The sequence below is a fragment of the Diospyros lotus genome, chromosome 1, assembly GCF_014633365.1.
Source record: "Diospyros lotus cultivar Yz01 chromosome 1, ASM1463336v1, whole genome shotgun sequence".
Classification (NCBI taxonomy): domain Eukaryota; kingdom Viridiplantae; phylum Streptophyta; class Magnoliopsida; order Ericales; family Ebenaceae; genus Diospyros; species Diospyros lotus.
Window position 1 is genome coordinate 42,069,423 of NC_068338.1, and position 24,677 is coordinate 42,094,099.

The window sequence follows — 24,677 nt, forward strand, 5'->3', positions numbered from 1 at the left end:
TTGCGCATTTGAAAAGACTAAATTCAAAATTAACCCATAATTCTAATGAACAAGCTCAGTTATGTTTTATGATGGCATACCCCACCCTTATACAAACAGCTTCACAGAATCCTTAAACAGAAGCACTTTGTCGGGCCACTGAAGGATTAAAACTCCAAATTATGAGTTTCTGGTAACCCCACTGTTGCTTCAGGAATTTATATCGATGTTAAGAACACACATCAGTTTTTCAGGAATAATGTTGTACAACAAACAGCTCTGAAGGGCACAGCGCTCGGTCACTCGAGCAAGCGTTTATGCTTACACCAGGCGATAGCAATCACATACAAGACTATGCTGCCAGTGGCGCTGCCCCCGACAGTCCACAAGAACTGTGGCATCCCGGCGTATTCTTCCTTGAAGAGATCAATTTTGATGTTCATGCCGAAGATTCCAACCACCACAACAAATGCACTCACCAAAAGGGTTGCTGTTGTTAACATGACCCCCATCTGAAGGAGATGGTTCTGCTTGTCATCCAGCATGATGTTAATGTAATCCTCTGTGTCATCCACATACTCCCTCAGCTTCGAAGAGCACCCAAAAGGATAAACGGCTGCATGTCAGTAATGTGTTTAATTGGAAAAAAACAAAATGTTTCAAGAGTAGAACAACGTTGGGGTGTTGTTGACCGCTGCAAAACTATTCTCTTTGTTTTCTTCACCCCTCTCTCTTTGAGAATCATGAATCAGGAACAGATCATTAATGGGAAAGAAAATGACATAATTTATGATTATGTATTTTCACATGTTTAATATCCATTTTCCTTTTATTGTCTTTTCTTTCCCTTGCACAAATCCTTGTTCAGGGAACAGGAAAAATGTTCCACGAAATCTGGTCTCCCAACTTTTGATGGATACTGAGTGTTGTCTATGAAAATTATACAAGTGCCCACCAGATTGATAATGACTTGTGAAGGCATATCCCAAAGGACATTTTCAGCTTGACACTTCAAATCCATCACGAGTTCGTCTTAAACTACTTAGAAGTAACAGAAAGCCTGAAAATGCTTGAAGAAAACAGTTCCAAAAATTCAATGCTTTACACAACCCTAAAATTCATTCTTGATGAACTTGCATCAATCAGATGTTAATTCATTGAAGTTAAGGCTTAAAAGACTTAAAAGAATCAAACATGAAAGCAGTATTAGTAACTCCCTTCCAGAAATTATGTATTTTACAGGCCATTGCCTTTCTACTTTGTTTCACCACAATTAAATGAACAGCCTATTTCTTATTGTTCCAGCAAATAAATTGTTATTTAGCATTTTCCCTTTTAAGTAGTTTAACCAAGAGCAACAATTAAAAAATCAAAATAACAAAAACAAAAGGAATCATTAACCGCAATTACATGCAATTAAATTGACAAGAAAATGTAAAGAAACTCAAGTTGAAGGTTGAGGTGCATACCGTGGAGAGTTTATTCAAGGTACCATCAATTTGGACAAAGTATGCTTCCAGGAGCATTTCAAGCTCCTCCACATCAAGATTCTTGCTTATAGCACTACGGGTGGTACTCGTACGAGTCCCATGACTGTCTCTGATGATTACATTAGATGAATCATACAAATGTTCATGGGGGTTGTCAATATTTGGAAGATCCCCTACATAACTGGTGGAACCCCTTTTACCTTCAGATGCAATTTCAGTAGGAATCCTGGAGTATTACAAAATAATATTTAAGAGCACGTTATCAGGCTACAAGACATGGGAACCCTGCAGGGAAGGACTAGAGCAATAGGAACCATGTTACATGCCTGTCATCCATGTCTGATTGCAGAACATCATCGTCCATGCCATCTTGCTCACTTATAGATGATTGAGAAGAATTTTCAAGGTGCTGTTGTACCATTTTTTCAGTCAAATACATCTCAGCCATATCTTCATCATCATCTAGTAGATGTTCCAATTCATCCCTTACCTATGAAAGAACGCATCCATCTTCATCAGGAAGCATTACAACAGAATAAAAGGAAATTTAGTAAATAGACCAGGCAGCATAGATCAATATGCTGAAGGTAGGTAGGGTGTATTGGAATTTTTGAGGTTGAGAGAGAGATGGTTTGTCTCTTTTGTGACCCATTATTCACATAGCAAATTTTGTTTCATTTTTGCCCATGCATGTAAGTAATTTGCTGAATCACACTAAATCTGTGTGTATAATTTTGATCTTGTGTGGGTGTTGCAGAATTTATTTCTGTGTTTGTTTAATTCAGCATCAAGTGATACCAGTTTGATTACCTAACAAATGGTATCAGAGCTGATTACCTAACATTATTTGCAGATGACTCAGTAGATGAGACAAAAATAGTGTTAAATACTAAACCCAAATTATGGAAAGATGCCTTAGAACTCAAATGCTTCAAATTAAGCAAGTTGAAAACCAAATGTATAGGAAGTATGTTTAGTAAAAGTAAAGGCGTGGTCAATGTCTTCATGAAACTAGAGAGATTTAGAGAATAAAATAGCTCAGATTACTTGCATGCAACTTATTAAAGACATGTACTATCAAGCAAAAATGAGTGTAAGAACTTATGAAAGATATATTGAGGTTTTTCCAATTACAATTAAATCATATTGAAGGTATGCACTAAGCCCTTATCTCTTTGTTGTATTGATGGACAAACTCAGAAGAACATTCAAGAAAGGTTGATTTGGTGTATGTTATGTTATTTGCAAATGATAATATTGTGCAGAAACAAAATTATTTATAATAAGATTAGAATAGTTTCTATTGAAGATAAGTTGTACAAAACACAATTAATATGGTTTGGAAACACGAGATGAAAACCAAAAGACACACCTATAAGAAAGGTGGAGAAAATGAACAAAGAAAAACCAAAAAGATTATAGTAAAAGAGATAGAGATCAGAAAAAACTTGGTGAAAAATCTTTGAAAACATGATATAGAACATGATGCCTTGCAAAAAATACAGCCATGGGTAAAGATGATTAGAGAGCTAAAACTCATGTAGCCCACTCTAGCTAAAGAATTAAGACTTGCAATAATGAGGGTGTATATAAATGGCATGTATTTTATTCTTGTTGTCACTTTCATATATCATGTCTTTGACCTTTTCAAAACTGTGAATGTGATAGATTTGCTTAGCGAACACAAAAATAGTTTTGAATGATTAATCAACTAAATAATCACAAAGCAAAATATTTATACGTTCCAAGAGGTTGAAGAGCCTTTGGTCTCAAAGGACACAATCCAAAGTCAGGTAGGCAAGCTTGGCAGAATTCCGACTGTCTATTCAAACATGGTGGGTGGCATCCAAATGCCCTGCTAGAATGAAAAAGCATGCTCTCAGGAGTCAGGACATCTAGACCAACTAAATGCCCTCAAAAGTACCACCAAAACTCTGTTGCTGGAATGAATGGGCCAAGGATTTGAATGCACTAAAAACAAAAAAACACTCAAGCTTTGACCAGTTTTACCAAGGCAGAAGTCATGTTTGAGATAATGAAAGAAATTTTTGTCCTTCTATTTACCATATCAAAAGTAACAGACTGAAGAACAGAATTCCTTCTTCAACATGAATTCAACAATTGCCTTGTATATCAGTATGAGATATATAATATAGAGTAGAACTAAAACGGAAGCAAGAAAGTTCAAGATACTTCCCAACCTCTGTGTTCTTCACAGGGCCTAATTAGACTATCTTGAAACAAATGCTAATAAATCAGAACTCTGAATGCTAAGTAAATGGGAGAAACAGAAGTGCAACATAAACCATTTACCTTTTGAACACGCCCAGTGATGGCAACTAGACGGCTTTTAATTTGACGCACACGTTCCAGATTAAGAGTACTAATTTTTGAAGTCAGTTTATCCAAGGCTGGATGAGCTTCTTGCTCCAATGTCCTTGCCTGGATTAAAATTGCAAGAAAAATTAATGCCAGAGAGAAACATATGAGAGCAAGAAAATGTACATGATTATCATGACAACAGTGATGATAGCAACAGCAATAGTGAAAATAAATAATAAGTCAATTAATTGATTCATAAGTTTACTTCATTGTCCAAGCAACTGCAAGCAGCCTCAAGGCACGCCTCTAAAGCAATAAACTCAAATGGAAGTGCTTTTAATCCATCTTGGTTCTCTAGAGCTTGTTTCCCATCTGCCTTACTTTCCTCATCTTTTCCTGGGAAACCTCCAGAAAACTTCTGAGGGCTATTTGACATTGAATGTGGCTCTTCCAGATCATACAAATTCCTCCAGGCTGTGTCGTCAACATTTACCACACCCTCCTTTTCAGTCAGAAACACAAGAGATGATATAATTAGCCAACAATGCTTGAAATAAATAACAGAGATATATTAAAAATTGTGAAGATTAAAAAGCACATAACCCAAAAGGCATTACAACCAAAAAAAAGAAGTTAATTTAGTGCAAAATCAGAAATTTGATACTTTAGCCTTGTGGATGCATGTATCATGCCTTCTCCACATGATACTCCAACTATCTCCAATTGTGACACAGTCCACCACTCAGCAATGCCAGATTTGTGTAAGTTTCACAAGCCAACCTAGTAAGGTCATTCACAAGGCATTTCCACTTCCTTAAGCTTCGCCTCAAAGGAGACTGACTCATTCAAAGGAAAATGCACATGGTGCTCCACCTTAGCCAAAACCTCTTGGACTCTTTGGAACCTGTCTTCGCTTCCTGAAGCTAACTCTTTGATATATCTATCACCTCAGAATATCTCCTCATAATGATTCTCAACATAAGCTCGATAAATTCCCTCAAGTAATGTTTCCAGAAGAGAACTATGCAGTATCTCCATCAGCAAGACTATGTCTTTGGCAATCTACCTGCATCCTTCTACCTTGAATACCCTTGGTCTAAGGCACAAGCCATTTCAAGCCAGGCCCTTAAAAGACTTGCGAATTAGATATTAGATTTTTTTTAGACAACAAATTAGATTTTAGAATTAAGAGTAGCACTAAGTTAGATGGTCTTTTTCACCTTGGCAGGAAGGCGGAACCCATACTTTAGCTGGTAACTGGGAGAAATACACCAAACAACAAAGTAGGGTTTTCTTGAAATCCTTACATTGTGCCTTTAACTCCCTTTTAACGCATTAGGCCAAACCAAAGGCATGCCAAAATGGAAGAATCAACTCAGTAAGGAATGCACTTGATTATTTTTTGTTCCATTTGATGACCAATTAGATAAGGCCGTCCTTTTTATAATCAACTTGGTTGAAATTCAAATGCTAAGTGAACGCTCCTCACCTATATAAAGGAGCTTCATTGCTTTTACGGATTCCCAGACCTCATGGAGATCCGTGCTCATATACCCAAACACTCAGTGAATAAACTCCCAAACCCAATGACCTTCTCTAGAACTCAAATTCAAAAGTTTAGGCACTCTACCTCCCTCTCTTTAATGGCCATCATAGTCTTTCATTTCCCCCTCTAGGAGATTGTTTTCCCATTTGTCTGAAGAATTACATAACTTCCAAATTAGATCAATCTAGCTCCCTCCAACTTAAGCACCTAGGCCATTGATAACTTCCCTCACAACTTTAGAGCAAATGTGAAAGCAGTAAGCAAATCATTTGCCCGCTTAATGATGATTGCATTTGATTATAATTCAATAATAATTGAATCAGACAAGATAGCTTTTTGTTTTCCGTGTTTCCTATCATCAGTTGTTTAACAAACTTGTACAAGCTTCAGATAATCTTTTCTTGGGGGTAATTTGCTTCAGATAATCATGTCATCTCCAAATTCGTTTTTAGTCAATACACTCTTCAACAATTTTAACGGAGGAAAAAGTGCATGATTAGGCTGCTGCCAGTTCCAATTTTGTAATCAGGAAGACAAAATATATATATATATATATTAATTAAGCGAATAAATTGGATTAGACACCTCAAATTTACGCTAATGGAACAAATAAGTGCGTGGATCGGAAACTGATTTGGAAGTTATCACAAGAAAGAGAGCAAATTAGAAAGTAATTATTAAACACCTTCACTTTTATAGCAATACCGAACACATCAGAATGAATCCAAAATTCTAGTTTTCACCAGTTTTGAGAGAGAGAGAAAGAGAGAGAGAGAGACCTGAGAGTTGTTGGCGTGGTAGTGGCGAACGATACGGCGCTGAAGTTCCTCGACAAAGGGCATAACGGAAGGGTCACGTGAGTTGAGGAGCAGAACCTCCTGGGCGGTGATGATGGCCTTGATGTGCTCCAGATTGATGACGATGGCGCGTTCACGGCCCAGCACGGTGGAGGGATAGGACAGCAGCGGGTCCAGGATTCGGAGGTCACGTGCGGGGAGGCCTGTCCGCCGCATGATTGCGTGCTTCCCGGCCTCCACAACCTGAGCGTGGCCGGTGGCGTCCAGCAGCAGCCAGGGCCTCACCCCCGCCGCCTTCTTCCTCAGGCCAACTCCGCCTGGCCCCGCCGCTGCTCGGACGGCGTCGCCGTCATCTTCTGGCGGCGCTAAGCCCGATTTCGGCGGCGGCGGATGAGTGCCCCTCATCATTGTTGCATCTCTCTCTCTCTCCCCGAAGACTCATTAATTTGCTCGCTGTAACTTTCATTATTACAATGCGAGGATATCTTCCTAACCCGCAGCTTTAGTGGCCGTTGGATGTTATTCTTTTTTTCTTTTTCTTCTTTTTTTTTAATTTTAGAAAGGTAAAGTTGAAAGTTGAAACAAAAAAATTCAATCACTGTTTCTGTTTTTTGTTTTTATTATTATTTTTTATTATTGATATTACTCATAGTTTGATTTAAGGTTAAATTAATTATTTTATTTTTAAATTTGGGTTGAATTAATTTTTATTTTTTAAAAAATCAAGTAAATAATTATACCTTCAGACTTTTTAAGGGTTATTTTAATTCATATTATTTTAATACTTTATTGATAAAGGGTCAACTCAACTAATTTAATTTAATTTAATTTGGTCAAACCAAACCATTAATTAATTAATATTTAATGTAGTCCTTCAATAATTGAATTGAATTGGCCAAATGAAATTATGACCCGTTTGAATGGATCCATAATTCAGGTTTCAGCCCTAACTGCAGGAGGTTTATTAATTTAATTAAAGGAAAACAAAAGTGGAGAAAATAAGGCTATGGATCGCACTTGTCACTTGCACTCCAAAATGGAGGAGAGAAGCCACTGGCATTGATTGATGGATTCATTCATTCATTTGTGGAAGGAAGAGCAGCACTAGTAGCAGTAGTACAACATCAATTAATGTGATAAATAGCTAGCTACTAGCCTACTAGTACTAACTAGCTAGCACCTCAAACTTCAAAGTTACTGCTGCCTGCAAACATACATACATCTACAGGCCCGGCCAGGTCCCCCTATTATTTCATCTACAGATAACAATTACTAGCTCTCTCTCTCTCTTTCTTCTCTCTCTCTCTCTCTTTCACACACATTAATGTCTCAACCAAATTAAATTATGCTTCATAATAATAATTTCAAGACAAAACAACTCTCCTCAAATTACACGGGATAGCCTGCAAACCATCGATTAACCATGGCTAGAGCCTCTTTTCGTTTGTATTCCGGTGCAGTTTCTCCAGCTCCCTGCTTGCATAAAACACCATATATAATCAACAAAAACATAATGATGATGTTGATGAAAAAATTAATCCCACAATCATGCTTGCCTTAACGGTTGCAAAGGTCAAAGAATAGCTATTCTTCTCGTACTTCTGTGTGTACCTGTATGCCCAATACATAAAATTTAGAATAGATATTCGTTCTAACCCCAAACTCTAGATCCTGGGTTGGTGATGATGAATCCTGTACTTACCCAGCAACTTGGCCATCCACAAACCATGGACGCCATGTGTCAAAAATGGGGACTCCGAGAGAGTTAATCCACTCCAAGGTACCAAGGTATGGAATGGACAGGGCTTGATCACCACTGTAGATTAGAGCTCTCAGAGCTGTCCTAGTGAAATTTTTATGGTAAGCAACTGTGCTCGACACGTCTTCTTCGTAAAATGGTAGGCTTTTCGCGCATCGCCTCCAAGTACTGTTCATAGTGCCCTGCAGGAGTCCCAGAATAATTAGTGCTTAGCCCATACCATAACCTTATAATATATATATATATATATATCTGATTTAACAGCTCTGTTTTTTTTGTTTTTTTTTTTTAAGACTCAAAAATTCTAACAAATACCTCTTTGACTCCAAGAGCCATTTGAACCCCTTCGTCGTTCATGTATATGTAGGACAGCATCCAACTGGAACTCTGCAACGAAAACAAGTTGGATTTATGTATGTCAGCTTCAATTCATCGATGTGGGTGTGGAGCTAGAGAGAGGACGAGATTGGAGATTTACTCGACAAGTTAATTCAGGAATGATATCTTGTAAAATGAGGGAGTCCGTGAACTCAGCTTCTTCAGCCCCCCATTGGATCCCCTCTCCTTTCGGCTTTGCTAGAGCACATACAGGTTCCAAAATCTGTGCTTCGTTTATCAGTTGCAGGTTCTGCAAAGTGAACAGCATCTCATACTTTTGTCATCTAATTTGCAGCAAAAATGTTTGCTTTTTGGTTTGTTCTCTCCGATTACCTCTTTGATTCCCTGAAGCACTGCCACGCAATTAGTATTGTTGAAGTCTACGTTCACGAAGTCTCCGTTGCAATTCAATTCCGCATCCTGCAGAAAGTTTAGAGCAAATGTAGACGACTTGAGAACTGATTCGAAGACAACAAACGGGAAGGAAGCAAACTGGACGTTAGAATCACCTCATAAAGTTGATCCGATAGCAGATTAACTCGAAAAGCATAAGGAATCTTTGAGTTTGCATCGATGAAATCATCTGTTAACGGGTTTCCTAGCAAGTATCCCTGAAAAAATGGTTAAATCTTGTCTCATTCTTACACGTTGCAGGCAAAATAGATTAGTCAGTAACACCTCGTACAATTTACACACCTTGAGTTGCATCCTTGGGAGGGAGCCAGAACCAATGCCTGCAATTCCAATGCATTATTAAAGCTTAGTGTAACATAATTTTATGAATCCCAACCTCAAAATGCTCAATTAATTCCCACGAAAACAGAATACCATCTAGTATTGTTTGAACGAGGAGAGGAACAGTGATGCCTGAATACAAATCACCACCAACGTAGAGAGGGTTTGCTCCAAACTTTGGATGGTACATCAACCACTGTTTGACAGAACAAGTCCAGATAGAACTTCACAAAGACAAATTATTGCTAGCTAGCCGTAGCCTGTAGATACTATCTAGCTTTCACTGACCTTTCTGAGAAATTTGTAGACTTGTGCCGCGGCTACGGTGTCGGAGCTGTTGTAAGCAGCAGCTGTTGTGCCATAGGAAAATCCAGTTCCCACCGGCTGATCTATGAATATAATGTTGGCGACCTTTGTCCATGAGTTTTTGCTTGCCCTAAGAGAAGGTAATGTCCCAGGTTTCCAGGACTGAACTTTGAACAAAAGTGGACCTGTAGCAAAGCACAAGACAAGTAGGATAAGACAGTATTCTTAGGCGCAACATCGACATGCCTCATACGATGACCTTATATATAATAGCAGAATACATACCGATTTCATAAACAAGTGCAGAGAAACCGGAACAGCCAGGGCCACCAGTGAGCCATAGAATGAGAGGGTCGTTAGAGGGATCCCCCTGAGACTCGACGAAATAGTAAAACAGCTGCACCTCATCGATCTCGCCCACGCCAATGTACCTACACGCGGGCGCCCAAAAAATAAATAAAATCATCCATGTGAGCTCTAACTTGTTTGCCTCCACTTAGAAAATGAAGAAAACAAAAATGGCGAGTTGGAATGGATGGAAAGTGTTGTCACCCTGTCTCTAGCTTGAAGGGAAGCTCCCCATCGAAGCCGGGCAGAAACTTGACGATGGAGGGAGAGGCAGCCATGGCCATGGCGCCGGAGAGGGCCAAGAGGAGCAGAATGCAGAGACTCGTCATTGTTGAAAATGTTGGAAGTTTTTTGTCTTTGCTTCAGCTGCATATTTATGTTTCAAGCAGCTTATATGGAATGGTAGACTGGGGGGCAGAATTGGTTTGGTCCAGCAAAGTGTAGCTCCACCTTAAAGTCAAGAATCTACTTGTTTTTCAAATTGAAGGATGGGGGTGGAAAGTGAGTGGTTACTTTGATCATAAAAGTGAACGAACTTTCCATTCATTATCTGCAGCATATAGAATTTTGTATGTATATATACGTTTAGTAGATGGCCAATGAAGATTTTAAGTTGGGTAGGCTAGCCAGCTAGGATATGGTATATATCAGCATATGGCATGTGACTTGCAAGCTACCTTTCCAAATGAAGATCAATGGTCTAATCTTATTGACCGCACTTTTAAGTACATAATAACAGTTTTGTGCTCTATATAATCATCAAAAGATGTAACTTTATTTCTAGTGATATAATTTAAGTACATAAATGTGTTATAATAATAATATTTTTGTAGCCTTTATAGAAGTATAATTTTATCTATATTTTTTCGTCAAGTCTAAATTAGGTAGTCGACAATTAACATAAAATTAAAATTATCATATTATTATCGTTTTATAATATGTATTATTATCCATCCTTCCATAAAAAAATAGAAATTAATAACCACAAATAAAGTTAACTATTTGTGAGTTGTCTATTTGCGGACATCAATATCAAGGTGAATTCCCACATGGGAATTGGGATGGGAGTGCACATTAATGCATGGACCCATGTGGTAATGTGTCGTCTCCCTACCTTCTGGCCCTAAAAATTAATTCCACACCAAATGGTCCACAATTTTAAGATAACTAGTAGTAATATTATTAAAGAAAAATCATCTTAAAACCGGTTAAAATGGGTCAAAAATCAAAATACAGCAAAAAGTAATCCATGATAACGTACCCTGGTGACCCTTTTGTTGTACACTTCTTCCTCAATAAAAAAAAAAAACTTCTTGATAATCATATCACATTGTGGGTAACGCCAAGGGCGTCCATTGAAACTTCAGTTCGCTTGCAAGAGGCTCCTACCAAACAAAACTATCCAAATTAATACGCATGACGATTGACATTCTGACTTTTAGTTGGTACCCAGCTTTGAAAGGCCAGTACGTTTCTTCAGTTTCAAATTGAAATTGCAATCCCAATAAATCTAAATGCCCCCCACCCCCACTTCCTTTCAAGGCTAGTGCTATACAGTAAAATACTCCAGTGTGCAAGAATTTTTGTAACCTTCCATAATTATTTTTCTACTAAGATTGAAGTTTTCACAAGATGCATGCATGGTATCACATAAACATTCGTGTTTACATAGCGAAAGAAAGAAAACAAAACGATCTTTAAGCCTTTTAGATAGTTTTATGTTTAATCCAACGATCAAACAAGTAAAAGCACTCTCTGCGATAGAACTCCGGGGCTGGGTGACCTGCGCCCTGTACAAAGCACAAGATAACAGATTTTATAAATTCTATATAAGCTCGAACTTGATTTCAAATAATAAAAAGGGTTTTTAATAGTTTTTTCTTTTCTTTTCCCTTGCCTTTACAGTTGCAAAAGTCAAATGATACCCTTTCTCCGAATACTTGGTCGTGTACCTGCATCATGAAACAGAAACGTTCGAATTCTTGCTAACTTCAAGTGCTGCAAAATTATGATAGAAAGAAAGAGGGAAAGAGAAACCCACCCTGCGACTTGATTGTCCACATGCCATGGCCTCCAACCATCAACTACAGACAAATTGAGAGACTTTATCCATTTCAAAGTACCAATATATGGAACAGCTATGTCATGATCACCACTGTGGGAAAGAGAAAAAACTGTTTGTGAGGAAAGTTCAAATAATACTCACAGAAAGCCAAGTTAACTTCATTAGGTCCATCCTAGAACACAATTCACTGCCGAGAATATTGAGATGAGGGTGCTCGTCACTAGTGTAGTTAGTTAGTCTTGTGTATAACCACAGGACTGGAACATTCTTCACATATTCAATCAAACTCATTGTTTCGAGAAAAAACGACACTAGATTAACAAAGATATAAATTTCACAAGAGCCAGCTGTGAGAGGATGGTGAAGTTCCGTTATGGTCAAACTGGCAGGCTCCTACAGTGGCAATTGGCAAAGGATATAATCACCCATCACACAGCGCCTAAGTTTTTGAATTCAATGCTTTTGCCTCCCTAGTATGAGAACTTCTGAAATCATGATGGCCCTGCTCAACAGAGCGCTTATGAGTCTGAGCGTGTATACTGACCTCTCTACAAGTACTTCCAAGTCTAATCCACTGAGTTCTTTATGAACAGGAACGACATTCTTTATATCCTTGGTGTACAATAAGCTATTGTTGCATCTCTCCCAATGCCGTACGGTTTCCTGATTGTTATCATCAAAATCAAATAACAAGCAAAATATCTTGCCATTATCGCATGTATTAACATATTTTGAAGAAATACCTTTCGAACATGCAGTGCTTCTTGAACACTCTCATCATTTGCCCATATTTTGTTGTGTGTAATACTAAAAGCCTGTGTCAAAGAAGTAAAATTAGCTAACCAAGTAAGAAATTACCATGCATTGCAGCATTGAGAAAGAGAGAAAGAGATTACAGTGCAATAAGAAATTGCAGCCATTGACATTGGTGGTAGAAGGAACTCTGAGTCCAAAGAACCTTCTGTAACAGATCTTCGGTCCAAGACATCTGCAAGATCATTGGATGATAGTTCACAATTTGGCTCCAGAAAATCCCTGGTTGACAGATCTTTGACACACTGCAAATTCAACAAATTGTAAGCCTGCTGAACTTGAATGCCATAACCTTGATTTGTACCATTTCTTCACAAGAAAATCCCTCCAACCTTCTTCAAATCTTGAAGAGCAGCTAAGCACTGTGTGTTGGATGGATCTACTGTCACATAACTGTCATTGCAACTTTTTTTAAGATTCTGGAAAAGCAAATACCTCTACAATTAGCACGTGCTTAAGAACAGTAACATTTACAGTATACATTTGGCAGAAACACATGGAAATTCAGTGCAACTCATGATGATACAGTAATAAGTAATGGAATCTATTCATTACAAATTGAGTGATCTAGTATGTATTGTAGTGTGGTAGGGACGAGTGAGATTGAGAGAAAAAAAATGCAGTGAGAAAAAAAGAGAGAATTTTTGACAGACCAGAAAGTCAGTACATGAAAAATGATTTTGGGCCTAGGATATTGGTGCGAGTTTTTGGGACTATTTTGAGATTGTATGATATTTGTAGTTTTTCCTTTCAATATGGTGAAATTATCTCCCTTGCCTATGGATGCAGGCAGGTTGTGTCAAACCATGTAATATTTTGTGGGGCTTGCTTCAACTGCAATTAATGATGCTATTGGTAAACCCCAACCAGCAATATTAAATCTTGCCCCATCAGTGAAATCTTTATTTAGTATCAGTATATTCCTGTTACCAGCTGAGATAACTCCCACACACAAGAAAAGAATAGAAAGTAAATGACTTTTTACAATGGAAGATTATGAGTCACCTCATAGATCTCATCTGATATAAGTGCCAACCGATGAAAAAGTTCTACTTTTGAGTTCTCTTCAGTAAGGAGATCAGTACGCGGAGACCCAACCAAATATCCCTGGCAACATTATTAAAATCATGGATTTATAGCACCCAAAAAAGAAAGGCAGCAAAAAGTTAAATTAACAAAACAATTTAAACTGAAAGCCATCTATGTGTTTTAGTTAGTACTTTGACATTCAAAAATTGCTCAGCTTTGTCTTTGTTACCTGAAAGTCCACAAACCAAACACCAAGCATCAGATAAAAATGAAAGGAAGATTTATTATCTAAGCAACTGCATGTTAATAAGTAGCTGTGATGAAAACACAATACCGTCCATTATCTTCTTAGTGATCAATGGGACTATTTTTCCTGCATAAGAATCACCAGCAATATATAGTTGAACTGCAAGATATTGAGGGTGTTCAACCAACCACTGCATCATAGTCAGAGAAATAAGTGAATTAACAAACCAATTTTCATTAGTAATTTCTATATAAATTGAAAACACTTGAATTCCATCTTTTCGAAATAAATTAACCATGAAAGTGTCCTATATTCTACCGTGATATCATCCTATATGATGTCTCCATCAAAATTCTACTAGAATAGCATTTTTCAAGTTCGAAAGACATGGCAATGCCATTGAAAACAGTAAGGGACTTGCTTTTTCCTTATCTAACTCATCACCTTCCTTAGGAACTGATAGGCTTGTTCAACTGATTTCATGTCCGATGAAGCCCAACCTTCCAGAGTTCTTGCATAGGAGAAACCAGTACCCACAGGTGAATCAAGAAATATCATGCTAGCACTCTGCATAATTATGCATAAGTTTGTTATCAATTAAAAACACCCCACCCGGTGGGGGAAAGAAACCAATAAATAATTAAATGCAGAAAACATGCAAACAATGAAATACAATATGAGGTATTTCACCTTTGTCCATCCATAGGGATAATATCTCAGTTTTGGTAATCCTCCGGTGTAGGTTTCTACGTCGTACTCCATTGGACCTACACGAAAAAAATTAAGGCATTCAACCTGTTAGAAGTACTCATTCTCTCTTACTTGGGAAAGCCACAGATATAGGCATCAAAAAGCCAAGAAATTAGATTTTGAGAAGATGCAAATTAATAACACAGATTAGGATTCAAACTTGAGATTGGTCAATAAATATGTGAATCTTTTGGAGGTTCCCATTTGCCACACAAGGACAAGCTGGCTTGTGCCAGGGTACTTTAGACTCCTACTACAAATTCACCCTACCTAAGGGTTGTACAAACAAGCTACACAAGAAGCTAAAAACTACTCAAATATAAAAAGTTAGTGTATAGACGCACGTATATGCATGAGCTAGCTGATAATTTCATTAATTTGATGCCCCTGTGCACTACTGAGTGATGAAGCTGATTTGAGAAAGCATAACTGTTGAAGCCAAAGCAAGAATGTGAGGATGAGGAAGGAAAAAACCAAAATTGCCTAATTAAACTGATAAAATTTTGAAACATTTAGAAATTGAAGCTGCAACATTCAGCTTGAGCAACAAAAGACCAGCAATTGATCAAGTCAAGCAATAGATCCCCAACAAGCCTTATAACAAGCTTGAACAGTATTAATTTATTGAACAATGAATTTTACCCAATCAAACATTAACCTTTTCCTAATTTTTTTTTTTTTTTTTATTATCTGAATCAAAGTTCAATATAGAAGAAGAGGAATCAAACCAATACTAAGAATTATACCCAGAGTAGTCTCCTGCCATTTTTAACTTCATAAAATCATCATTCTCATTGATATTTATGAGTTCCAATCCAGCCTTGGTCCAAGGTTGACTAACAAATGACAGTCCCTTATTTATGGAAACTGCACTTAATTGGTCAGAATCATTGCGCTACAACAAATGTTTCATTCAAAGATCTCTAGTTTCTGTAAGCAAAGTATAAATCTCAACCTTTTTATTCTCAAAGTTAGCATAATCCTGCCATTTCTATACATTCTCATAAGCACAGCACCATAAGTGAGAAGATAAGTCATCCTTGGGGTAGTAACATCCTCATCATATGAGGGCTTAATAGCACGGAAATCCATTGGTGAATTGAGCAAACCGTAACAAGTGAACAAGAACACGCCAAACTGGAAAGCAAAAGGATCTGGCCATAGGGCAAACAAGTAAAGATGACTAACAGAGATCACCACAAAAAATAGCAACCTAAGTCCACAATAGGGAATTTAGTAGCCAAAAATCATTTCTCTTTTGGATAGCATTACAGACCACTCTATAATGTGACCTACAATCTGGCATAAGAGTGTAAAGCCGTTTTCTTTTCTGTTTCTTTTCTTCTTTTTTTAGTTCCAATAAAAAAGGACAAGTAACGGGAGAAAGAAACAATACCAACTTCATAGATGAGACCGCTGAAAGCAGTACAGCCAGGGCCGCCAGTAAGCCAAAGAAAAAGGGGATCCCCTTGTGGGTCGCCTTCTGACTCAATGAAATAATAGAACAACTCAGATTCATCCACGTTAATGTATCTGAGAAATCACAGTCAAGCAAACAATCAAACACATAAGCCACAACGCCAGCTTTCAGCTCAAAGCAAGCCAGCAAATAGATTAAAATAAAAAAGGGAAAGGGCTTTACCCAGTCTCAAGCTTGAAAGGAAGTTCGCCATCAAACCCAGGCAAATACTGGACAATCTGGCCGCTGAGCGCCGGTTTTGCCCCGAAAACTATTCCCAATACTGATAGAAGAAGTAAATGCACCAAATTATTCATAACTCGGCAGCCGCTCTTGAGCGCCATCTGCCTCTGCCTCTGCCTCTGCCTCGAAGAGAGTATTCTGAGAGCTAATTAATAGAGTCAATGAGGATGATCTAATTGATAAAAATGAGTTGAAAATACTATATATATATCATTAAATATATAATATATAAAAAAAATAAAATTACCAGTCAAGGACGTAAGCCCCTCTCCAAAGGGACGTTACGCACCAAACTGCCCACCGCAAACCGCCAAACCCGTACCCCTATTCCCCTTTTTCTTGTTTTTTATTTTTTTCTCTCTTCCCTCTTTTATATATATATATATATATATTTATTTATTTATTTATTTATTTATTTATTTTTATTACACAAAAAGGGTGTCTTGGAGGAAACCCTTCAAAAATGATTTTGATCCCTATTTTAAATAGCAAGGGATTAAAATTTTTCATCAAATTAAAAAAAAATTAAAATTTTATCTCAAGAGATAAAATAGGACGGTGTGTTGAATATAAATAAAAATTATAAAAATGGTCTAATCTTCAATTTTTAGAAGAAGAGAAATTCAAGTGTGCGAAAGAAGGAGAAAAAGGGAAAGAGAGGAGATAAGGCAAAAGAAAAAGTTTTCGCCAATACGAACAAAGGAAAGTTGGAAGAGTAAGCAAAATCTTCACTTAAGAAATCCCAACATGAGGTTTTTGCACACATAAATAGTTATTTCATGGCTTTTTCATATTATATGAGGAATTGATTTTGAAAATGTATTCTATTTAATTTTTTATTTGTGTTAATGTTATGTATAGTGATATTATTTTATTTTACATCACTTAGGCTTGAGGTGACATGGTCGAAAAGCTTCGCTTAGGGGGTCAACTAAAAAAACATTTGGAAGAATGCCACATTATCACAAATGACATCACGAAATATAAATTTGTATTTTCTTTCATACATATTTTATACAAAGGTTTTATTTTTTAAGAGAATTTCTCATTTAAAAAATTCATTTTCTAATTTGGATTTATTCTCTATAATATTCAAACATCTTAGGTAAAATAAGTAGTTTGAAGGAAACTGAAGTTATTGAAGATAAATTTTGGAAGCATCATTATTTTGGTGGCATGCTATATTTTGTAGATATTATGTATATTTTTATGTGACATACTCGAAGCAAGAATAAGTCTTATTTTGACTATATCAACTCTATCAAGCATGCCAATCTTGTTGAACAAACTAAATTTTCATTTAAGACACATCATTTTATTTTTGTTGAGATGGACAACTTTTATGTCCATATATTGAGTGTAATGACTTATAAAATTATTTTAAGAATTTCTAAAGATTTCTAATTGAAATGTTCAAAAAAAAATTATTTCTTCTTTTTTTTTTAAATTCTATATTTATGAATGAATTGAAAATTTAGACTCCTTAATACTAGTTATGAATTAAATTGGATTCAATCTCTGAAAATAAGTGCGCACACAAAAATTCTGCCTTGACGAAGTAAACCAAATATAAGAGTTTAAGTAAAAAGTCGAGACCACAAGAGGTAAATTTTCTTAAATGTTGCGTAAAAAAATAATCTTTAGTGAATTTAAAAAATAATAATAATAGAAATAAAAAATCAAGCGAATGAAGATTTTAGAAGAAAGATATAAATTATAAGGGTTGGCGAAAAGCCTTTATGAAAAATGTTTAAAAAATATCTTCAAATTATAACATGGAGACAGACTTTAAATATAAAAGTTTATCATCTAGTATCAGAGTCAATCTAAAGATACATTCATCAAGGAAATGCCGAAGGAGCTTGAAACCATAAAGGTTAGAGTGCAGAGGCTAATCTTTGACTTTAAGGTGTAAAAGTGTCTACGTGAAGTCGTTGATATAGGAATAAGAACTCGTGTGGTAGAGTTTAAAATTTTAAATTGCTCGCTGATGCAATTTTTTCTTTTTCTAAACTTTTGGCCTAGATTTTTATTGTCCCCAGTGACAAGATGCCAACCTTATACGAGGCACAGGAGGAAATCATCTAGTACACCTACTCATGCTAGGATAAGAGTTTGACTAAGCGAAAGATAAGAAAAGAAAACACCTACTCATGCTAGGATGGACATACAGGTGCAGTATGTCATCAACCAAATGAGAGAGTTGGAGGTTGTTTTCGAGAATGTACATCACTAGAGCCACTACCAAACCTACTTGGGATACACGACGAGACTTTGAGACCTTCTACTATTGGAGAGCCCAACTCATGTGATTATCTCTTATCACTCCAATCGAGATAGGGGTGACACCAATAATGGCAAGGTCGAGGTGCAATCTCAAGCTAATAAAAGGACCCACGTTGAGGTGTTATAGACGAAGCTTGAGGAAGAAGAGCCTAAGGAAAAGAAGAGGACGATCCAACATGGGTTCCAGGATAAACTCCAATGATGAGGAGTACCTTGAGATAGATTCGAGGGAGGACAATAATCCTAATGAGGATCCCAAAGAGTCATAGGAGCGAGAGAGTTTATCAACTAGTATTTTATAATCCAAACTACAAATATTGAGTTTTAACGTGAAATATTACACATTAGTGTTGGAAAGATATAATTTTGCAGATTTTATAAAATCAAAACTATAATGTGATGCATTTTGAAAATATTAATGAAAGATTTTGAGTTTACTTCCTGACTTGGGGCATGTTAGATTTAATGTTTTATGGTAAGCTATACCTTGTCAAGATATGTGAGGATTTGAGTAATATTAACTCATCCTATTTGTTAGAGATGATTTTTTCTAAAATAGACTATTGGAATTGAAAAATAAGAAACAAAGAGAATAAAGAGAGCATATGCTAACGTAATATTTAAGGCAATTATGGCTAAAGAGAGCATGATAAGGGTGACAGAACTAAGAGGTGTGAACGCGACAATGGTGCCAAATGAAGGACAAGTGCAGAAGACGAATCCACATCTGAGACCTTGCAACGGGAAAATATAAAAGGGCAAGCAGTGGCTTATGTGCAAGAGTAGGCATCCGAGCAAGAAATGCTCGCACAGACCTATTGTTTGCTACAATTGTGGGGAAACATGACACGTCTCAAGCAAGTGTCGGAAGAACAAAAGCGATGCAACTAAGGCGTTTTAGCTGTACCAAGGGATGTGGTATGCTACAATTGCAATCAACTTGGGCATATTTCAAAGAATTATCGGAAGAAATGGGAGCCACCGCCTAAGACAACCTCTATAAACTAATAGTGCAAATGAAACTCTCTCTTTCGGCTCATAAGGGAGGTGGTCGGATGTGAGATTACAATGACGAGAAATGAACTTTGGAGGTTGGTTGGCACCTGTAAGTGCTCTAACTCTCAAGTAAGTAAGAGGGTAAAATAACAAAATATCAGTAGGTTAGAAAAAAACATGTCTTGGCTCTGGTGATAGTTGACTTATATATAGAAGAAGGATAAGCCTTCTTGCATGTATCGTGCGTTTGTAGAGTGATATGACTGGATATCCGGTGTCGACGGGACTCCCTGATCGTGGCATGATGCCGATGAGACTCTCATTAATGTGAATGTGATCCGCCATTAATGAAGATGAGATCTGCTGTTAATGAGGATAAAATCTTGAGCGAACGTTGGAGTATCCAACATGCAATTGCAATGATATTGCTGTAGACTAGCACAAGGCCAGGGCTAGGCTAATGCTGAGGGCCGAGAATGGGATTGGGCTAGTTCGATCCAGAGACCAATAAAAATCATTATTCTTATAGCCTACTGATGATGGTTTTTGGGACCGACCACCAGGTGCCACCTCTGCGAATGGACCTCGGGAATCGGACCTCGGACTTGGCGATGTTGGACCTCGGTGATAGGACCTACAAGACAACAGAATGGCGGGGCTAGGGTCTCCCGGGATGGACTCCGACGCTCAAATCAGTAGAGTAAATGCGAGTCGTAATAAATGTAAGAGCTGTAGAACTTGGACCTACCTGGTGAGGACTCTTGTCCTTTATATGCAGACCCGTTATGGGGTACCCGGGATAAACCCGTGATGAGCGGGGGCATGACTCCCGAGGATCTCGATCAAGTTGGAACGGGTCTTGCGGCCCGGGCCAGATTTCTCGGGCTCCACTCCGGATTGTTGACTTGCCACGTGTCAGTTTCTCAAGCGATCCACGTGGCGAGTAAGATTATTACCTTAAAATTACAAGGGGTCTTTGGTTGGAGGGAAACATTCGCTGTTTTGAAGTTTTCAGGGGTGTTTGGTTGGAGGTCTTGGGCCCCTCTATATAAACCTTAAGGTCCCACCCCACACTCATCACTTCAAGACAAGCTCCCAATCCTTTGAGGTTAGCATTTCCCTCCCTCCTTTGCTTTGATTTTTTTTTACTTTTACTGCTTGTGTTTTTCTTCTTTGTTTTTTTTTTTTTAAAAAAAAAATCTATCTTCTTCCTCAGCCAGGTATAGGCCTGCCTGGCCGAGCCAAGGCTTGGCCTCTGGCCAAGCTCGGCCATGGCTGAGCGCTTGGCTCGGCCTGGCCGAGGTCGGCCAAGGCCAGGGAGGTCGGCCTCCTTTTGGGGAGACCCCCCACTTTCTGTTTTTTTTTTTTTTTTTATTAATATATATATATAAATACATATATGTGGGTGAGGATTGGGTCGGCCATGGCCGACCCTTGGGCTTTCCCCCTTCCCATTATTATTATTATTATTATTATTATTATTATTATTATTTTATTTTTAATGATAACAATTTTTATTTTTTAATATGTATATATATAAATACATATATATGGGTGAGCATTGGGTCGGCCATGGCCGACCCTTGGGCTTTCCCCCCTCCCATTATATTTATTATATTTTGTTAATAATAACAAAATAGGCTTCAAAATAAGGCTTAATTTGACTGACCTGTTTCTTTGGCCTTTCTTTGTTGCAGGCGTAGTTCGAGATTTCCCGGGCTAAACCGTGCTTGCTGAGCTCCCTTAGACTCGAGCCTAGTTGTGGTTTTCCTTCCCTGATCTCTGACTTCATTCTCCTGGTCAGTGGTCTCTTCTTGGCTATTTTTATTCGTAATTTTAGCATGTCTTCCTCCTCTTATTCCTCTGAGTCTGAAGCCTCCAAAACTAGCTCTAGTAGCGAGAAATCGAATATCAAGTTATCCAGTCCCTCTCATGGCCCCTTTCGTAGGCCTGAAAAACTTAGGAGACCCGAAAGAGTTTCACCTCATCCCTCTTCGGAGTCCCATGTGAGTAGTGATCCCAACCTAGAAAACTTACCCGAGGATCTGACCATGGACCACTCTACCATAACCGAGAGAGAGTTGTTTCCCCTCCTTAGAAAATATCACCTTATTCATGATGAGTATTGGTACAGTGAAACCCGAGGTTTAAGGGCTCACCAGGCCCCCTATGGTTGTATCACCGTGTACGAGCAAACCCTCGTTGACGGCCTCAGGTTTCCCCTTACGGCCCCCGTAGTTGAGGTATTCTCTGTCGTGGAGTTATGTCCCTCTCAGCTGACTCCCAATGGGTGGAGGTGCCTAATTACCTTCGTTCTCTGTTGTCGAGCTCGAGACGTTGAGCCTACCGCCCAACTCTTCTTTCAGATGTTCAAGGTAATCCCCATTAGTAAAATCGAACCTTGGTTCGCCTTTTCTCCCCTCAATCAGCGTCAGTTCATAGTTGATAACCCCACCTCGGTAAAAGGATGAAAAAGTAGATTTTTCTTTGCTGGCTTGAAAGACGAGGGGGTCAGCTTTAGGGTGTCAGTCAAGTGGGCTTTCCAGCCCTCAAAAGTCCGTAGTCGCGGGATCACGCGGGGCAAGCTTCATAATATTCAGATCTTGAGGGAGTTGAACCCCATCAGCACTCGGGCCTTGATATGTGACCGTACATTGTACTTGGAGGGTTTATCCACTTACACTTGCTCCGAGCCCGATGTCACTTTGGGTAGTCATTTTCCCCTATTTTCATACTTTTTGACTTGTTATTTTTCTTGCCACTGATGTCTTGTCTTTGCCTTTGCAGCTGAAATGGTGAGTACCGTTTTTATCTGGGGGAAGAACAAAAGAAGACCCGCAGAGGATGAGGGTGCCCCTGCTCCTACGAGGGAAAATGTCGCCTTGGATCCCCCCCAACTGAGGAAGGGGAGCCTAGCCGCACTTGGAGGAAGAGGACATCCCAGCCTCCGAGACAGCCCATGCTAGCCCCCAAGTCCCCCCCCCCCACACTATCCAGACTATATTCCTGACTGGGGTGTGAAGGAAAACGACCTTAGTCGGCATAGTCAAGTGGCGAGACGCATGATTCACCACTTCACCACCCCCACCGACCGTCAAATGTTAGCTGAACAGTCCTCGGAGGCAGTGGAGGCTGCCTTGTGCAAGCATTTGGCTCAGGTAATTCCCTCTACTTTATCAACACTTTTCCGCCTTAGCTGTGTTTCCCTTACTTGTCTTATTCATTACAGGTGGTCACGCTAATTTCAGACTTTTCTGGACGTTTTTCCCAAACTTCCCGGAAAACCTTGGAGCTGGACACCCAGTTGCAGGAGAGGGACGACTTATTAGAGAGCTAGAGGAAGAACTTGGACGAGTTGTCCTCCGAGCGGCAATCCTTGGACCAACGCATTCGGGAGCTTGAGGCGGAGCTATCCCAGGCGAGCTCAAAGTTATCCCAGGCGAATTCAATCATTCGTAGGTACGAGCGCAAGTATGCTGAACCCATCAAACTTCATGAGGTGGAGGAGTTCATCCAGCAGAATTTGCAGGAAGCTTGGACTAAGGGATTTCAGACCCATGCGACTGAGGTGCTCCGCGTACATCCGGACTTGGATATGTCTAATGTCCGGTCTGTTGAAGAAATCATGGCCAAGATGGAGGACTCGGAGATGGCTGACGGTGACGATGCTCCGCCTCATGCTTGAGTTTTTTTTCTTCTTTTTTCTAGCTAGGGTTTTTTGTACTTCATTTATCACCATGTATTGGACCATCGTACTTTTATGCAATGCCATCCCATTTTGACTCCTCATTTCTTGATTGTGGACATATGGGTCAAGACACTAGTTGAACCCCGATCCATTTCATAGTCGAGGAGGGTTTCTCCGACCCCCGACTCTCTTGATGTCGACAAACAGGACGGTGTTATGCTGTAACTTTTCCTTGGCCATTAGTCCGCCTTTGGGAACAGCCTAGGGCTCGTGACCCTTAGATTTTAGCCACTCCCTCGCGGAGGAGGGGTTGGGTTTGAGTTTTTCCGTGGCCCTTAGTCCATCTTTGAGAACAGCCTAGGATTCGTGACCCTTGGATTTTAGCCCCTCCCTCACGGAGAAGGGTGTTGAGTTAGGGTTTTTCCGTGGCCATTAGTCTCCTTTTGAGGACGGCCTAGGGCTCGTGACCCTTGGATTTTAGCCACTCCCTTGTGGAGGGGGATGTTAGGTTAGAATTTTTTCGTGGCCATTAGTCCACTTTTGAGGACGGCCTAGGGCTCGTGACCCTTGGATTTTAGCCACTCCCTTACGGAGGGGGATGTTAGGCTAGAATTTTTTCGTGGCCATTAGTCTACCTTTGAGGACGGCCTAGGGCTCGTGACCCTTAGATTTCTTTTTGGCGAAGTGTTGTCTTTTTTGAAATTGCTATTAGGTGGAAAGGTTTCGAAGTCTTGCATTCGAAGTCTCGCATTAGTCATAAAAAGAGTACAAAGAGGTTCAGGGAATTCCCTTGCTCATTGATAAAACTTTCTTAAGTACATTCCAAGTATGCTTCAAGGGCTTGCCTTCCATGTCCTCTAGTCAATATGCCCCCGGACTTAAGGATTCCACCACTCGATACGGTCCTTCCCAATTCGGAGTTAGTTTATTCGTATCCCGAGAATGACTCACGTCGAACCATCACAACACAAGATCTCCTGGCATGAAACTCCTAACGTGGACTCGTCGATTGTAGTACCTAGCAATGCGCTGGTTATACGCGGCTTATCGAATTCGTGCCAGGTCTCGGAGCTCATCCATTATATCCAAGTTGCACCTTAGCCCTTGCTCGTTAACTTCCGGGTCGAAATGCTCCACTCGGTAGCTCATCACCCCAATCTCGACCGGGATAAGAGCCTCCGAGCCATAACACAATGTAAAAGGGCATTCTCCTGTAGCCATTCGTGGCGTGGTTCGATAGGACCATAGTATATTGGGGAGCTCATCTACGCATCGGCCGTCCGCCTTCTCAACTCAAGCTCGGAGTCCTTGCAGAATGGTCCTGTTTGTCAGCTCCACCTGCCCATTAGCTTGAGGATGGGCCACCGAGGTAAAATGCTGCTTAATCCCCAATTTGCGGCACCAGTCTTGCACTGATCGATCCTCGAATTGGGTGTCATTA

The 24,677-nt window shown here is 39.1% G+C and overlaps 3 protein-coding genes across 3 annotated transcripts; all 3 read right to left on the reverse strand.

Annotated features, from left to right (window-relative positions):
• Positions 1-7: 7 nt before the first annotated feature.
• Positions 8-6,596, reverse strand: LOC127788882 (magnesium transporter MRS2-3). The gene is made up of 6 exons (XM_052317544.1): positions 6,117-6,596; positions 4,057-4,293; positions 3,783-3,911; positions 1,796-1,959; positions 1,449-1,695; positions 8-566 (listed from the first exon to the last, which is right to left on the reverse strand). The coding sequence occupies exons 1-6, from the start codon at positions 6,540-6,542 to the stop codon at positions 279-281; spliced, it is 1,491 nt and encodes a 496-aa protein (XP_052173504.1). The 5' UTR covers positions 6,543-6,596; the 3' UTR covers positions 8-278.
• A 597-nt stretch (positions 6,597-7,193) lies between these two features.
• On the reverse strand, positions 7,194-10,409 carry LOC127788894 (serine carboxypeptidase-like 18). The gene is made up of 12 exons (XM_052317570.1): positions 9,865-10,409; positions 9,598-9,743; positions 9,295-9,497; positions 9,100-9,202; positions 8,968-9,005; positions 8,781-8,882; positions 8,605-8,691; positions 8,372-8,521; positions 8,209-8,280; positions 7,837-8,075; positions 7,691-7,745; positions 7,194-7,607 (listed from the first exon to the last, which is right to left on the reverse strand). Exons 1-12 carry the CDS (start codon positions 9,987-9,989, stop codon positions 7,524-7,526), a joined length of 1,404 nt encoding a protein of 467 aa, XP_052173530.1. The 5' UTR covers positions 9,990-10,409; the 3' UTR covers positions 7,194-7,523.
• Positions 10,410-11,232: 823 nt separating this feature from the next.
• LOC127788889 (serine carboxypeptidase-like 18) lies at positions 11,233-16,437 on the reverse strand. Its single transcript, XM_052317557.1, has 14 exons — positions 16,207-16,437; positions 15,961-16,097; positions 14,505-14,581; positions 14,259-14,381; positions 13,902-14,004; positions 13,759-13,796; positions 13,544-13,645; positions 12,871-12,957; positions 12,622-12,783; positions 12,469-12,540; positions 12,270-12,388; positions 11,702-11,815; positions 11,558-11,612; positions 11,233-11,450 (listed from the first exon to the last, which is right to left on the reverse strand). The coding sequence occupies exons 1-14, from the start codon at positions 16,365-16,367 to the stop codon at positions 11,367-11,369; spliced, it is 1,434 nt and encodes a 477-aa protein (XP_052173517.1). The 5' UTR covers positions 16,368-16,437; the 3' UTR covers positions 11,233-11,366.
• Positions 16,438-24,677: the final 8,240 nt, after the last annotated feature.